This window comes from Haliaeetus leucocephalus, unplaced genomic scaffold, assembly GCF_000737465.1.
Source record: "Haliaeetus leucocephalus isolate CR32 unplaced genomic scaffold, Haliaeetus_leucocephalus-4.0 Scaffold339, whole genome shotgun sequence".
NCBI classification, from domain to species: domain Eukaryota; kingdom Metazoa; phylum Chordata; class Aves; order Accipitriformes; family Accipitridae; genus Haliaeetus; species Haliaeetus leucocephalus.
The window spans coordinates 19,363,821-19,378,544 of record NW_010972775.1 but is presented as its reverse complement, the minus strand read 5'-3'; the positions used below and the strand labels follow the sequence as shown (position 1 = coordinate 19,378,544).

General features: G+C 39.9%; 1 protein-coding gene across 1 annotated transcript in view; it reads left to right on the top strand.

Moving 5' to 3' along the window:
- Window positions 1–329: 329 nt before the first annotated feature.
- Window positions 330–14,724, top strand: part of FAM169B (family with sequence similarity 169, member B) — a 40,343-nt gene continuing 25,948 nt past the window's right edge. The window contains exons 1-4 of the mRNA XM_010572303.1: window positions 330–565; window positions 2,506–2,599; window positions 3,689–3,716; window positions 12,845–12,978. Of these exons, the coding sequence (XP_010570605.1) occupies window positions 330–565; window positions 2,506–2,599; window positions 3,689–3,716; window positions 12,845–12,978 (492 nt within the window). The remainder of the gene's footprint in view (window positions 566–2,505; window positions 2,600–3,688; window positions 3,717–12,844; window positions 12,979–14,724) is intronic.

Below are 14,724 nucleotides of genomic sequence, written 5' to 3'. Positions count from 1 at the left end.
GGGGGGGCGGGAGCCCGCCTCGGAGGAAGGGATGGAGGCCGAGGGAGGAGGAAGAGCCGCCGCTGGTAAGAGGGGAGGGAGAGCGCTCGGGAGCTCCCCCGCGGCCCGGCCTCCTCCACGCCGCCGGCCCCTGCCCCGTCTCTCCCCTCACGCCGCCTCCTCACGGCGGCCGCCACGCTCGCCTCGCCTCCCTCCGGCTCTTGCCCTCACGCCGGGCCGGCTGCCCACCCGCAGAGGCTGGACGGCGGTGCCTGGCTGACGCACCGCCCGCCCGGGCTGTCCGGGGGCGCCGCCGGCGCCGGCCCGCGCCTCCTGTGAGGAGCCCCGAAATGGCGGGCTCCCCGCGGCGCCGCGGCCAGGCTTTCCAGAAGCGGCCAAAACGCCGCAAAACGCTTGGGCCTTGCCAGCAAAACCTCGCTCGGTCGCCTGCGGTCGTGCCCGGGCGAGCCCCGGCTCTCCGTGGCCGTGCTCCCAGCGCCCTGCTTTCGCAGGACCGCTTGAGGGAGATGGTCCGGTCCGACCCCCCGTGCACAAAGCGGGGTCAACCAGAGCGGGCTGCTACGGGGTTGGTTGGGTTTTGGGGTTTTTTTTTTGCCCTTTTCCTAAGCTACAGGTAACTTTTACAGGTTTTAGGCTAGTCCAAACCCATCCTGAAGCAGAGAGGAACTGGCCTGATGATTGCTGTCAGCTGTGGTTCGGCAGGTGATGCTGGTGAAAGGCTCATCTCCAAATGCCTGTTTCCAATGTGTGTTCAGAGGTCTCGCAGCACAGGTGCATGAGTTTGGGACTTTAATGGCTAAGGACTTCGGAACTACTAAAGAGCAGAGGGAATGTTGTGTAAAAACGTGTCTACGTTTTTAAGGCCAAATCTCAGGCAGCATCAGCAGGCGTTTACCCTAACTGAGCAAAACCATGGTTTAACAGGGACAAAAGGAGCAGTAAACATGTTGCTTCTTGACCACAGAAGAATAATTAGTTGGATTGTTTTGGTGTAGAGATGAGATATAAAAGGCTTTCTATGCTGCAGTGTATTTACCCTTTCTTTAAAAAGCATTCAGTAGAAACTTCCTTTGCTGATCATGAGTTGACTGTAGAACAAGAAATACGTGGTTTCTAATGATGAGTTTTTGGGGGAGAAAACCACTCACCCTTCATCTCCTTTCAACAGAAATTAAATTTACTAGTGTTTCTGACAGTAGGCAGAGCTGCTCTGCCCAGCAGAGGCCAATAGAGAGAACTCAGCCACTCAGTACATGGTGGACTTACACTGCTTTGAAATGAACAGACATTATGCTAGTTCCCAAATGGCAGTGCTCCTAGTGATTGGTAAGGGAGCTGATTTTAGGACAGGTGGATCTTCTGCACATGCTCCACTGTGAATTTCCAAGGGAGTCTGGCATGTGTAGTGTTCCTGGTTTATATTTGACTAGGAGCACTTCCAAGAATCTCTGTTCACGCACTTGTTTGGATAAGGGCCCATTGCATCACCTCAGTTAGCTTTCGCACTGCTTTCCCTCCTGCCCTGTTTTTATACTCTTCTTTCTTAATTTGTCACGCTAGCAGGTAAATGGAGAGAAAGTGAATTTATCTTCTGAAACACATTTTAAGTTGCTGCCATTTATCTAAAGTACCTACTTCATCCCCTTCAGTAAAATAATGATGTTGTTCATTAGTTCCTCTAGCTGCTCATGGCTAAATGTGCCGTAGTCAGATCGCTCTATTTAATCCTTCCTATCAGCCACTTATGAAAGTCAAACATTTGTAATAATGCTGTTGGGTGGTTTTTTTTTTGGAAGACTCTTAATTCTGCTGATGTTTTTAAATAAAATATCTCTAGAAGATGGGACGTGGTTTTTCACGTCCAGGCAAACATTGTACTGTTGGGCACTTCAGTTAATGTCTACATTCAAATTGAATGTTTAGAATAGTTCTTCCATCTCCTTCCTCTTTTGGGACACCTGGTATTGTTTTTAGGTATTGTCCGAGTTTTGGCTTAGTTATTTAATTGGATATACCTATGTTTAAAATAAATATGAGTGTATAGCACACTATAAGAGCATATGGGAATCAGCCATTAGCTCTTCTTGTGCAAATGGTGCTTTTCAGTCTTAACATTGCACTGTGATTGAGATGCTACAACTAGGTCTTGTGGTCTGTTCCTGTAACTGTTGTGCACAGAGCAAGATTGCTTATGCTTCCAGGTTTCTGAGCCCCTTTGTAGGTCCTAGGTAAACCTTACTGTTGAAAAGTAGGCCAGCTGTTGACCTAGAACTTGAGGTTCTTGTTTTAAATTCAGCCTTGTCACAAGTTCTTTTTTATTTTACACACTTCGAAAGTCAGATTTGCATGTGTTAACCATGTAACAGCAAGGCTAGGAAGGACATTTAGTGAATAACAATGTATATATGACTCTAGAGCCTGAGAAATAGTTACCAGATGAGAAACCTGTATGTCTAGTTTAACAATTGCATCAATGAAGCCTTAAATTTCCATCTGTCTCTCTAGCAAGATGGAAATCTCGCTGCCCTCCATGAAATCCATGTTAATCAGTTTACAGGCAGGAGGTCAGCAGCCTGGAAGGTGGAACCACAAAATTCAGGTAATGTATAGGCGCTGTATATCATGAATGTGGTCCCCACACATAGAAAAGCTACTCAAAGCTCTAAGATGAGACTCATTAACAACCATACTCCTTCAGTATAACTAAAATCTCACGTGTGGAACAGGTAGAATTTTACTCGGACTGAGGAGTGTGTGTATCTAAGAGGTAAAGGCTGTCATAATCTCCTTGCTTTCCATGCTACAGGTAAGGCAAGTTACTGAAACCTTGCTTTCTTTAACCTAAGTACGTTAAAGTCTAGTTATGGTCTAGAAGGAAAGAACACAGGAAACAAAACCCTAACTACTTCCCTCAAAGAAAAAATACAGTCCAAAACCCAGCTAACAAACCTGAGTCCCTTTCCATAATAGCACTGCAGTGAATATACTCCTTCCCTTGGGAGAAGAAGTATGAGAAAACAAACAACACAAGAGAAGGTCTAGCCAGTTTAAATTTGCAGGTGGGAAGTATGCAGGCATGGTTGTATGTTCAAAGAACCTATGTAGAACAGGCTGGTATGTATTTTCCATATTCTATAATGGTTGCATACTGAGAAACTCCCAAACACTTTGCGTGGCAATTCACAGTTCTGGTGTTGTCTTTACAAAATGATTGGCAGACCCTCAGGTCGCACATATCCGAAGTAAACTGTGTCCTGCTCAGTTACTGAGAGGTCTGTGGATGCTTAAAAATGTTGTGCTTGTAACCTTTGAAACTGCTGTCTGGTGGCTGGTCTTTATAATATTACTGACAACAGATGGCAAATGGCTCCGCTGATGTAATTCTTGCTAGTGTTTCATTCCTGTGAAGTTGCACAGTTTCAAAATCTCAGAAAGTGCCTCCATATTTTTTCTGTGTAATGATTTCAAGCCAAACTAAATAAAAACATTTTATATTATTCAAATTCCCATGGTGTCATGTGACATTTTTGTAATGATTGCCTTGCAGCAGTTTCAGATAAGTGCACGTTTGGTAGCAATTTAAGGCCTGTGTCCTTTAAGTAATGCTTATTAGTACGTAACAGATGCCATTTAGAAACATTATGCCTTTTAATAGGCTCTGCTTTTAGACTTCATGTTCTCATTCTAGGCAGACTGTGGATCAGGCAAGCTTGGAGGTATGCTGTCGTTTATGCAAAGCCTAAGTCAATTTTCTGCTCTGAAGTCAAGCCATGTGTTTTTCCTTGTTTCTCCCGTTCTGGTCATAGCTGCCTTGCTGTGTTTCCCCCCCAGTAATATCTTTGGCTGATTGTCAAACCATTACAATCAAAACCTTTTGCATTTTTAACCACCAGCAGTGGTTCCTTTTGTCCTTACAGAAGAGCCTGTGTAAACTGAATTTGAACACTCTCAGCCTTACTGTCAAGAGCACAGCAAGCACAGTTAGCCCTCTGTTGCCAGCCTATCCTTCCTTCTCTGCTTCTTCCTCCTCCCAAAAGGAGAAAAAAGGGAAAAGGAGAGCCATGCTGATTTTGGAGCACCTTCAAAGACATGTAGAACAGCTGACACAATGACACAGAGAAACAAGAGAGATGTTTACATATTTCCTCCACTACTTGCAGCTGTTTATTAAAGCAAGTTCTGAGACAGGCTAAGAGGCTTGTGATAGCTAGTGCAGGTGACGTATTAATTTGCAGCTGCATAATAAATTTAGCAAAGTGGAAATTACTGGGGGAAGGGATTTTTTTGTTTCTTTCCTTTTTTTCCTCAAATTAATTGCTTTATTTTGAGATTATTCTGGCTGTACAAATTGCTCCTTGCAAGTAATTCGGAGAAAGGCTGCTGGGCTTTCTTAGGCAGACTTACGCACTCTACCGGTGGGAGCAGTAGTTTTGTCAGATGTAAAGCATTTGCAACTCAAAAGTATGTGATATCTGAAACTGGTACCCCTGAAAACCTAGGCAGTTGTCTCATATTTTCATCGCTACTTCGTTTGTTTGGGGAACGTTGTCCTTTCTGATAGCAAACCAGGGCTTTCAGGTACTCTTGGCATGCCACACATACTGCCATAGTTTGTATGACATGAAGATAAGGGCCATGCATAGTGCAGCGTTAGGTTTCCCATACCTGCTTTGAATGATGGTAGTAATAGGGAAATGTATTTAATGTGGTACTTAAATGCTAGCCCTGGTGCCAGGTTGTGATAGTGAGTGTTTCAGTAATAATTTTAAATGCTCCTTGGTCTTAACATATGGCTGCTTTCTGAAACTGTCCTAACTGTCAGTCTGTCTGGCTTCTCCCCATGGGATGAAATCATCTTCATGCTAGATCATTTGCCAAACTCAGTTGTCATTCCCTGCCATTTCACTATTCCTTGTTTATCACTATGGGAGACGTTGTCTTCCTCTTTTTCCTTAAGTTATAGGATGACATTTGAGCAATGCATCCTCCTTTCTTTCTTCCATTTTTGTAAAATTGGATTGAATTACCACTATCTACATTTGAACTTATGATTCATAAAGGCTCTACTGCTGTTCATGGAATCTTCTCTGTCATTTTCCTTTCATATCAGCTTCTTTGAATAATGAAGATACTTCAGTGATATATTTCAGTGTCATTCAGGGCCTCCTACTTCTTCTTTGCCTAGATTTTAAGAGTCAGACTCTAATTTGAGGACAGGCCTGGACTATGAACTTCTGCTGGAATAGCTATTTTGGCTGTAGGTATGATGAAATGAGATGTAGCACTGACATAATTGCTGGAAAAAGCCCCTGATAGGGACACAGTCATTCTGGAAAACTTGCATATTTTTCTTGTATGTTTTATTTGGTTTAGGGGGTAGACAAATAATTAAGTTGACAAATTTAGATTTTTTTTTTCTTACATATGCAAGAAAATCCATACCACTGCCTTCAGTAGTTGAAGTTCGACTTTTCCAGGAACTTTTCTGCCCATTTCTTGGTTGTATGAAGAACAGTACATATTAAGAACTCAATTCTGATGTTCATAGGTTCAGAGGTATTAGCAGCAATCCCACTGAATCAGTGGAATTTCCTTGAGGAAAACCTGATGTGAACATGAACCTTAAAGCCTTAATTAATTACAATCCTGAATGCCCCTTTTCTTCAGGACTACATCTTCTCTGAGTTATTCTGTAAGGTCCCTCCTTCTTTTTTACATCTAAGCTCTGTGAAAAAGAGAGTTAAATGTGCAGAAGTATGAATTCCTGACATGTCATAGTTACAGCTGGTAGCAGTTCCATGGTTTAACAGTATGCTACAGTTTTTATTTATAAATTCTGTTTCTGGGCCATAATACCTCATCTTTTTTCAATTACATTAGGTTAGAACTTTGTGCAAAATGTGCCAGTCCAGATGTGCATTCTGTGTATAATAGGACAGGGTAGCCTGTTTACACAGATGTATTTTGATTATCTGTATTATGAGTTGGGTGTGGCTTTATTTTTGTAAGCGTAACACTGCTCAAGATCCATCTGAGGAAAAACAGATATAGTTGGAACCTGTTTGCTGGAACTTTTGGTAGGGCAGTACTGCAGGTTAGAGTGCAGGAAATATCCCTTCAATATGCACTTATTATGTGATCCCTTCAATATGCACTTGCTTTTCTAGGTTTGAAAACATTTTAAATAATGTGGTTTCGTCTAGGTATTTTTCAAAAAAGAGCTAAATAATTAAATCAATTCTTTCATTCCCTTGTCTAATTTTTTTCTATTTCATAAGTTAGTTTAAGTTTTGGAAAATAAATAATGTGTTTTAGAGACCCCAGTCATATGAGGTTCTGAGAGCTGTCAGAGCTCATTGAAGTGAGTGGAAATTGAAGGTGTTTGACCTTTTTCAGTTAGGTTTGTCTAGTCTCTGCCTTTGCTCATCTACATTCTGCTAAATATATGTGTATACTTAAAGCTTTTTTCTTCCCTTTTCTGAAATCAGTAGTAAAAATGTGTTAGCAGGAATGGGATGGCTAATATGAGAGCATCCTGCATTTGAGATGCCTAACATTTGGTCTGCCTTCCAGTTGAGTGACAGAACTTGCAGTAATGACATGTATAGCTACAGTTGAATTAATCTATTTAATCTGTCTGGTTTCTTAATTGGGAATGGGATTAGGATTATTTATTTCCTTTCTGCCTTCACTTATTGATTCCACAGCAGAAAATTATTTACAGACAGAAACTTGTATTTAGTTTGTCTTCAGAAGCTCTTCTTGCCATTTGAACTGTGATAGAATAGTAAGTAATATATAAATGGCATTTTTGGATCAAAACATAGAAAACTGTTAACGCCAATGCATTTTTTTCATCCTTTGTGTTCCAAGAGTGATTGCTCTATTAGTAATGTTGAAAAGCAATGCAGTGGGAAAGAAAGTTGTTTTCATTAATGATGCACAGCATGTGGTTAAGAGCTGCCTTGCCATGTTGGACAGATATCACACCACGGTGTTTGCCCACTAGCTCTGTTGCCACCACACGTTGTTATGATACTGAAGTTTCACTTACACTAGAACTTGGGTTTTTGACATGTACTTGCTCAATTAAATTCAGGATATGAGAGTCAGGTTCTGCATGTACTCCCAGGAACGTGCCAAAGACCTCTTCCTTCCTTTGAAAGGTTAAAGAAATATGGTTGTCTAATGATAACCATATGCATAGAGTTGTTCAAGCTCATTGGAAGGAAAGGAGAAGAGTTGATGTTAGGCACTGCTGTTTAACACAGGGCTCGCACTCCTGTGGGAGTGATGGAAAGCACTTTTGTTATATATGTGCACTATTTAGAAGGGCAAAAAAAGTTATTTTTAGATCCTAGACGCTGTCATGGTTGTACTGCTGTAGTGTGGCAGTGACAGTCCACAGGAGAACAGAGAACGTTTTATGTTATATGACTTCTTTGTCTTCTTATGTTGTGACTTCAGAGGCACTGATAAGGAAAACGTCACACCCTTTTGAAGTGGTAGATAAGACATACACTTAACTGATAAGAAACCAGACAGAAGATGAAGTGATTTGTTGGGGGCCACAAAACCACACCTGCATTAAGAAGAAATCTTAGGAGTTCTGGTCTCAGTTGCCTGGTTTAATTACAAGAACACTCCCTCCTAAATATTGACATCATATACTGTCATTTTGTGTTGGTGCACATGATTGTCTCATATTGCAGAGTGGGTTTTGATTAAAAAAAAAGGGGGGGAAAATACTGCTTGGACAAAAAACCCTCACAATACTGTCAGAAACAGTTAAAACCTGCTGAAGTGTTTTTTTTTTTTATTGTGAAATATATTGGCATGAAAATAAAGCCAATAAATAAAACCAGTACTACTATTGCAAGCATTAGAAATGGCAAAACTGAATAAAAAATAATGAAACTTGAAAGTTAGAAATGTTGTATTCTTTTTATCTATCTTGTTTCTGCACCACTAGAAATCAGACTTAAGTGTTTTTCATATTTTTACATGTAAAATTATGCACAAATTTGCACAAATGTACAAAGAAGCACAGTTCAGATACAAATCCTGTGGTGACTGATGGCTCTTCTGTAAATACACAATTCTTAATGGATGCATGTAGTATCATTCTCTGTGTTTGTAGAACATGAAAAAGTAGTTGTAGGATAAATGATTAATTTACTTCAGACATAACACTTTTCATGCTTCATCTACGGTGAGGTTGATGTATTTTGCTTTACAATCTGGCTGCATCCTAAATGCCCTTACAAATCTCTGAAATGGGCTTTTCAACAAGTAAGTCTTCCCTGGGAGTACCAGCAATACCTCAATGCATCTTAATCAACTCAATGGTGTGTCTAGTCTGAAAAAACTGCATCACCAACTTTGTTGGCTTAAGGAAACAGTATTAATAAGCTACACATGAATGCAGGAATAGAAAATTCTTAACAATGAAAGCACATATCCCTTGTTTAATAAATTGTGTATTGGGTTCATGGTCAAAAAGGACTTAAGTATATTGGCAGTACATGTTAATTTGAAACTTAAATGAGTATTTAAAACATCTTTACAAAGAGACAGAGTTGATTGTCCCAAGTTGTAACTGATTTTTTAGATAATGGCAAAATAGTAAAACTAATGTATAGGTACTAAAATGACTAGTCTTGTGAAAGAGAGCTTGAGGGATATAATGGTGATTTGAATTGCCGTATCATTATATTAATGAGATAAGTCTATGGTTATCTATGTTCTAGTTAAATTATTTCTGTTATGGCACAGGGTTTAGTGGCAGAGGATATAGAAGGATCATCAAAAAGAATCTTCAGAATATCTGATTAGATTGAAGCATGTCATTTACCTTTGGGCGTTACAGCAGTCTGTAGTTTCACTTCTGGAATTTCACATACAAGTGTGTGCACCATGTGTTTTCTCTTGTATTGAGAATAAATTCTTTTGCCCATGGAAAAATATTTCCTGCTTGCTTCAACTGACAGAATGGAATTCGTGCTGAATCTGTAATGATGGGGGTCTGTCTCTAATCTACAAAAATTAGTTTCTAGTTCAGGGTAGAATATTGTCTTCTATTTTGTGATTGCATTTGTTATTTATCTACCTGATGCAGAACATAAGCATGTTAATCAGATCTATCTGGATTCCCACATATTGATCTTTTTGGATCATAAGTGGAGTGAACTTTGTCTGACTTTTATCTCTCAAGAAGGATACTTGTCCACTTCATGAAACCACCATAAAATTCAGCTCTGTATTCTGGAGAAAATCAGAGGTGGAACAGCAGTGGGTTTAGAAAAAGCTGAGTTCAGGGATCAGGACTGAAACAGGGGCCTTGGTTTATGCCTTATTGGCCGAGTTGTGTCATGTTTTAGGCTGAGGTACCTTATAGGTGCCAGAGGGTAGTATCTCATAAAGATGACTGAGTTGTATGGGCAGTGCCTGCTTGTTTGTATAGCTGGTTTTAGCTGTAGATTTTCACTTTCAAGATCAGATTCTTAGTGCAAATTGATGACGGATCACTAGAGTGAGATGAGATGCACTTACACATCCTTGCTTGAGAATGTGGCCCAGACTGCTCCAAGGAAACAAAAGAGAGGAGAAGCAGAACCAGTGTTAGTTTTTGCTTTAAAATCTATTCTGTATGCTTGAAATGGAAATACGCCCATTCAGATTTCTCGTTTATTTATCTCTAGGTAAGTTTTTTTCAGCGGAATTGCATACGCTTCCTCCTCCTTTGCCCTGAATGCTGGTGCCCTGTAAAAGACAACGTCTGGTACCTGTCTGCAAACCCTTCATTGTAACTGCTGCTGTAGAATCCGCCTAGATGATGTCTTCACCTTGTTTACCAGCTTTGGCTGTTGAAGATGTCAGCCACTTCAGCGTGAATGTCAGGAATCCCTCTAATGCAGTAGGCCTCCCATTCTAAATTTATTCTCCTTATGGTTTATGGTCCCTCCTCTGTGGCTGCAGCAAGAGGCCCCCTTTTTATGACTCCCCGCTCCGGCCCCCCTTCGCTCCCCCCTCCCTCCCTCCCCCAGATGGTAACCCTTTGTGCACACCGCCGGTTTGAAAGAAGTGCTCGCTGGGTGTCTAGCAGATTGGCTGCCACAGTGTGTTCTTTTGTTGCCGCTAGGTAAGATCAAATTCGAATGAAATCCTGTAATTCAAATTAGGTTAAAAGGCTGCCCTTGGAACTTCATGATTTTGGTATCCCAAGATGCTGATAGGGGCCTCAGACTGAAGCACTCACAGGAGAATAGTGCTGCTTTTCTTTTAAAGCAAAGTTAACAGATTATTTTGCGTTTGATTTTGGAACCTTTATAACATCCCGTTAGCCAGCAATAATTATTTTTGTAGTCAAATGCCTAATAACAATAGTTACGGTTAGACTTTCTTGAGGTTTTTTTTTGTTTCTGTATACAAAAAAAGCATAAAAGGGACATATACAGGAGGGCAAATATATTTCCTTCACTTTGTACTGGGGAAAGCTGGGAAACACATCAGTTAATGTAAAAAAAAATTTCAAACTAGTGATTTTTCTCCTGCATATGGTAGCCGAACAGTATTCGTGATATGTGCATGTGTGTGCAAGTTTTGGAAGCATGTTCGCAAAAGCCAGCCTTAGCACAACTGACTTCTTGAGGACACTCCAGGGTACCTAAAGTTAGGCTTCTGCTCCATATTGTCCCTAAAGGAACCTCACTCTCACTCTCTCTCCCCCCATCTCCCTTATATACAGAAGCTGAGACAGATTTGTTTTCTTTATGAAAAATTTTTTAATTTCCCCTTTATTGGAATATGTGCTCCTAACTCACGTGGACATTTTCGGAGTATTACACAGGAAAGACAAGTTAACTGAAAATCTAAAAGGATTTTTTAGAGAAGAAAATTACTTCCATGAAAGTTGTTCAGAAGTTTTCTCTAATGCCTCATTATTTAATCTGTGGCATTATTTCATCCTTCAAATGATCACTATTACTTTAGAATACAAGCATATTATGTACCAGAAAGCTAATGTAACTTTGAAGGTACTAGTTGTTTCATTCAGTGAGGAGAAAACATGATTGTGCTTATTAAATTGCTTTGGCTTAACAATGGCAGGATGTAGCCTTGTAAGCAGCATCTCATGAATACAATTTATTAGCATGGCCAATATTTTTCTTTGTGCTAAACTTAAGTCTTACATGCTGCTCTTTTGCAAAGAATTAATTTACTAGTAAATTTACTTCAGTAAATTACTAAAGTTTTTAATAATCTTTAATTTCTTTCCCTTATATGGCTTCTTTGCTTGATGGTGTTACACAGTACACAAGGGAAGGCTGCTGCAGAAGAAAACTGCCACTGCTAAGTACTGGCTGGGATTTTATAATGTGACTCAACTTGCCAGTGTTGCAATGCTGTTTTGTCTCCCATTTTGTCACATACAAACACACTATGAAAACCATTTACAGAGTAGCTTCTGTTCAGCATCCTGACTACATAGCTTTGCTGTCAAGCCTCAGGATGTAGGCTGTTGGCTGCAAAGGGCAGGAAAATAGTGTTTAAAGCATTTTAAGCAGTGCAGGGTGGTGGTGAATTATCAGTTGTAGTTTCTTACCCCTTTGCTGAGGAATCAGATAGTGATCACTGCCAGAGGGAGAATGATGGGACCATGGGTGAATAGTCTGACCTGTACTGCAAATCCCATGCTCCTACTTTTATATGGAGAGGTATAATTTTCAATACAGTACTTTTATGATTCATAGTTTCTGAATCTTAATATAGACAGTTCTTGCAATGGCCCTTGTAAGACTGTTCATTGTCTCAGCCGTTTACTTTGCACTTACTATCAGTGCAGTTATTTTCACTTTAAACTTGGGTCACAGGAGCTGCCATGTGAGAGCAAACCATGACTAAAAATGGAGGATTCAGAACTAAGATTCCAACTATAGCAGTGTTGTAGAAGATTTTGTCTTCAGTTTGGGGTTTACAAGAGTTGCAAGTGTAGCATATTGACTGAAAGCCCCTTAAATTGAAATTATTTCCTTCCTATGATAGAAGACTGGCAGAATGCTATTTGGACTGCTAACGCATTTCTTTTGATGTTCTTTATTTGAGCTGGTGATGAGCTACCGATCAGTCTGGTTTGTTATGCCAGAAAGAGGTTGCTTGGTTCCTCACAAGCACCGAGCTGGACTTTGCACTTCGGTAACAGGCATCAGATGTATGTAATTTTTGTTTGCATGCGATTAACAAATACCTTGCATGAATACCCTTCAGCACTGAGTCACATGGATTAAAAGTTATGTTGCATAAAAGATGATGGTTACTATTTTGGGAACTCTTATGTAGGTGAATATTTTAATATTTTTTTACATTATTTCATTGTTGTGCCCAACTGAAGTTACTCAAAAAAGAGAAAGAGAAAACTAATGATATGCAACAGATCATGGACTGACCCATAAAGGGGCAGTCTTCCAAGAAAGAGTGGAAGTTTTGGAATTCTTTTCCTGTTGTATTTTTGGACAGTACTAAAACTCAGGCAGTGTCCAGCTTTAAAGCAATTTACTTACACCTGGAGAAATTTGAGACTGTGCTTGTTGAATTCAAAGGAGACAAATGTGATTTGATGCTGTCATGGTTCTACTTTGTAAAATTGCATGTCAAGAGGTAAATAACATGTAGATAGGTTTTTGCCAGCCTTACTGTTTTAGACAAGGATTATAGAAAAGGCTCTAATGGGAACAGTAAGGGCCCAGCTACAAAAAGCAGTTGCTCAGGAAACTGCGGTTTAAAAATTCTTGTTTCTTAGTTCATTTAAAAAGTAAAAATATCATGTGTTTTATTTTAACTACAGGTTGCCTTTATTTGGTAGATACCTTAGCAGGAGATCCAGAGGTTCTTCAAGTAGATGCTGAAACATACTATGAAAAACTCTTGAAGAAATCGTCATCCACTCCTGATATTTTTTCGATCCCTGCAGGAGAAGAGGTAATGGGCTGATGTTTTTCATACGGCAAGTTAGATACTTGCAAGCTAGTTTGTTGGTTATGCTCATAGTCTGCCTGAGAATAGGGGTGAACTGGTGTGGCTGGATTACAAGTCTCTTAAAATCAGCAAATTCTGCATTATTTCAAATAGTTTGCATGCTGCAAATGAGAGGTAAGCTTAAACTACAAGTCTAAAACCCTCTGAGTGTGGATGAGGGTTTGAACTACTTAGCCAAACTTTGCATCTTGACTTGCCTCCTTAGAGGGCTGAATCAAAAGTGAGTTTGCTAGCTGTTTATACCATGGCACAGCTCTGTATTCTGCTTCTACTGTGCAGTTTACACAGGTATTGTGTAATAGTCTATCTTTTGTTTCCATTCTTTCCAATACTTACATTGATAATTTTGAATATGGGTTCTCCCAAAGGAATTCTGATCAGATGTGATTGATAGATGGTATAAATACTGTAGGTGCCAATGCTTTAGGGTCCATTCTTGAGCCACCTAGGGGGAATGCATTGGAGATGACTGAGCGGGCCTATTAAAAATTCTGACTCCAGTCAACATACGAGACCTTTCATTCTGGGCATTTTCTAGATCATAAAAGGTGTACTGGGCTAACTATTATTGTACTATCAAACCTGTAAGTGGATTAGTTGAAATAAATGTTTGGAATATGGTGGCTTTTCTACAATTTAGGAAAATAATATGCAGTAGTTTCCAGAAAAACGCTGTTTTGGGTGGATAGCTTCATCTTTGAGCCGTGAATATAACCAGCTTTAAATACTCTTTTAATGCCCTCTAGTGGACCATGTAGGGTTAAATACAAACAAACCTGAAAATGCAAAGATCCCCCAGTTTAGGGCTTCTGTGTCCTTACCTCAGCCTTTCATGCCTGGTTGTACTTTTAGAGGCTCATTTGCTGTCCCATTAGAAGGGAAGGTAAGTTAAATCCCAAGCAGTGCTGTGTGTATTCCTGCAATAGCTAGACACAGTGAGATCAGTTTAAAGGTGGTCTTATGGCTTTTGATTCAGAACTGTCTTGATTTTGTGGCTTGTCATCAGACCTTAAATATATCACATGACTGATTTGAGTCTCATAGCAACACATTTCTCTTTGCATTCATTTAATTCAGCTCTAATCTAATCTGCAGTCAGCTAGTCAAGGCCATAAGTAACAGTAATGTTCTTGCTGTATTGTTTTTTTCTTATACTGTATAATAAATAGTTTGACAAATGTTGATATTTTGTAATTAAAAATAAATTAAATGTGGTAAGGTGAAGGTCCATCCCCAGTGAACATCTCGGTTAACAATCTCTATTATATACCTACAACCTGAAAGATGAGGATTTTGGTGTTTGAATAATGGCTGCAGTTACCAGGTGTATTTTTTTTCTCTGCATCTGAATTAAAGCAGGTTTCAAGTGGCAGGATTGGCAACCGTGAATAATTATTTAGCAAGTGTTAAGTGGCTGTCAGCCCACTTGCTCGGATCACAGAACTTCTTTTTGGTATGGTATGGTCTTTGGTCAAGCATTTAGTACACAAATAGCAAGGATTATTGCAAGTCAGGATGGAAGCACATTTCAGCTTCCATCAATTGGCAGCATTCATACACAGAAAGCTATGCTTGGCTCATGTTGATGTTGTTAGCACCTGTGAAAGTGCACATTACCTTATAAAACAAAATAACAATCATAGCAGTATTGGAAATAGTGCTGGCCTTTTCATTATAGTAATGCTCCCA